Source organism: Momordica charantia (genome assembly GCF_013281855.1).
Source record: "Momordica charantia cultivar OHB3-1 chromosome 10 unlocalized genomic scaffold, Mcharantia_2.0 BLBB01000010.1, whole genome shotgun sequence".
NCBI lineage: Eukaryota > Viridiplantae > Streptophyta > Magnoliopsida > Cucurbitales > Cucurbitaceae > Momordica > Momordica charantia.
This window is the reverse complement of record NW_028275158.1, coordinates 10,587,672-10,589,661: the sequence shown is the minus strand read 5'-3', so window position 1 is coordinate 10,589,661 and position 1,990 is coordinate 10,587,672. Positions and strand designations below refer to the sequence as shown.

Sequence of the window (1,990 nt, the reverse complement as noted above, 5' to 3'; positions counted from 1 at the left end):
TCTAAATGTTTCTTCTACACCAAGCCGTTTGTTATTCTCATTGGCGTGAAGCCATGAGTGCTGAGTTGCAAGCTATGACTAATAATCACACTTGGACTGTAGTATATCATCCCAATCATTGCCACTCTGTTGGTTGTCGTTGGATTTACAAAGTCAAACTTAAATCTGATGGTTCAATCGAGCGTTAGAAGGCTCGGCTATGGCCAAGGGATTCACTCAACAAGAAGGACTCGACTTCATAGAGACCTTTTCTCCAGTGGCTAAAATGGTCACTGTCAAAGTTCTTCTTACTCTTGCGGTGTCCAAATCTTGGCCTCTCATTTAACTGGATGTCAACAACGCTCCTCCATGGAGATCTTGCTGAGGAAGTTTACATGGACTTACCGCTTGGCTATCAACCCCCTTTTACTTCTAGTCCTCAGGGGGAGCGATTGGTTTGTCGGTTGAATAAATCTATATATAGTTTAAAACAAGCCTCCCGTTAGTGGTTTGCCAAGTATTCCACTGTTTTATTAGGCCTTGGTTTTCAGCAATTCAAGTTCGATTACTCATTTTTCATTCGTGGCAATGGTAATACTTTTTGAGGCTTTGCTTGTATATGTGGATGATATAGTCCTTACTAGGGCTAGTATCTCTCGTCTTTGTGATCTGCAGATTCTAGTTCATGATCGGTTCCGACTCGAAGATCTTGGCTCATTGAAATACTTCCTTGGTCTTGAAATTGCTCGAACTGCCAAGGGTATTTGTTTGTCTCAGAGGCATTAGACCCTCACTCTTCTTGAGGAGTTTGGTTTGCTTTGGTGTAAACCAACCGTTGTTCTTATGGATCCCTCCACAAAACTTCACATTTCGGATGGAACTCCTCTTCATGATCCCACCTCTTATACTGCAAACTCATTGGCAAACTCTTGTATCTTACTATCTCGAGGTCTGATATCATATATGTTGTACATTGGCTTAGTAAGTTTGTCTCTAAAACCTCCACTACTTCCTATCAGGTAGCTTTCTATTTGTTGCGTTATCTGAAGGGGTCACCAGGGCAAGGTGTTTTTCTTTCTGCCAGTTCTTCCTTTCAGTTACGAGCTTATGTAGATGCTGATTGGGGTTCTTGCCCTGATACTCATTGATCCACTACAAGGTTTTGTGTGTTTATGGGAACGTCGTTGATTTCTTGGAAGTCTAAAAAGCAAACTACTATATCACGGTCTTCTGCTGAGGTCGAATACAGATCTTTAGCTGTCGTTTATTGTGAACTTCTATGGCTCTCTCATTTACTTCAAGACTTGCAAGTTACTGTTCCCATGCCTGCTTTTGTATTTTGTGATAATCAAATAGCGAATCACTTGGCTACTAACCCGGTGTTTCATGAACGCACTAAATATATAGAGTTGAACTGTCATTTTGTTCGAGATCGAGTGCAAAATGGCTTCATTCGTCTCCTACCAGTTCATTTCAATCATCAGTTAGCTGATGCATTTACTAAGCCATTGGTCTTTTCTGTTTTACGATTTCTTATGTCCAAGATGTTGGCTTTTTGGCCTTAATCTCAAATTAATTAATTTTAATTAATTAATTAATTAATTTTTTGATGATAACAAACTTAATTTTATTTATTGACATTTTTTGTATTTTAAAGTGTCCACAGCGTAGAGCTCGTTACAACAATTCCAACGACTGTTAGATCATCCAAATTAGAGTTCAAACGGAGAAGTTACGATCGAAACAAATTGGAAGGAAAAATACCCGAAAAGATGACGTAGACAGTTCGTAAACTGACAAGTGATAAGCTACTTTTTAAAATATATATATATATATATATATATATATATTGAAAAAGAAAAGAAAAACATTTAAAAACATTTGAAAATTTTACTGTTTTCTGACACACATATATATTATTTTATTATTAATATTATTGTTATATATATATATAATTCTGTCACATCTTTTTATATATATATTATTTTGTTTTGTTTTATCATTATTATAT

General features: G+C 36.5%; 1 protein-coding gene across 1 annotated transcript; it reads left to right on the top strand.

The window, feature by feature from the left end:
• The first annotated feature begins 329 nt into the window (after positions 1-329).
• On the top strand, positions 330-765 carry LOC148208524 (uncharacterized). Its single transcript, XM_088119094.1, has 2 exons — positions 330-434; positions 517-765. Exons 1-2 carry the CDS (start codon positions 330-332, stop codon positions 763-765), a joined length of 354 nt encoding a protein of 117 aa, XP_087975220.1.
• The last annotated feature ends 1,225 nt before the right edge of the window (positions 766-1,990 follow it).

Coding starts and splice junctions, on each gene's coding strand:
- LOC148208524 (XM_088119094.1), top strand. CDS start 330: ATGTCAACAACGCTCCTCCATGGAGATCTTGCTGAGGAAGTTTACATG. Junction 435..516: donor GTCCTCAGGGGGAGCGATTG/GTTTGTCGGTTG, acceptor CTGTTTTATTAG/GCCTTGGTTTTCAGCAATTC.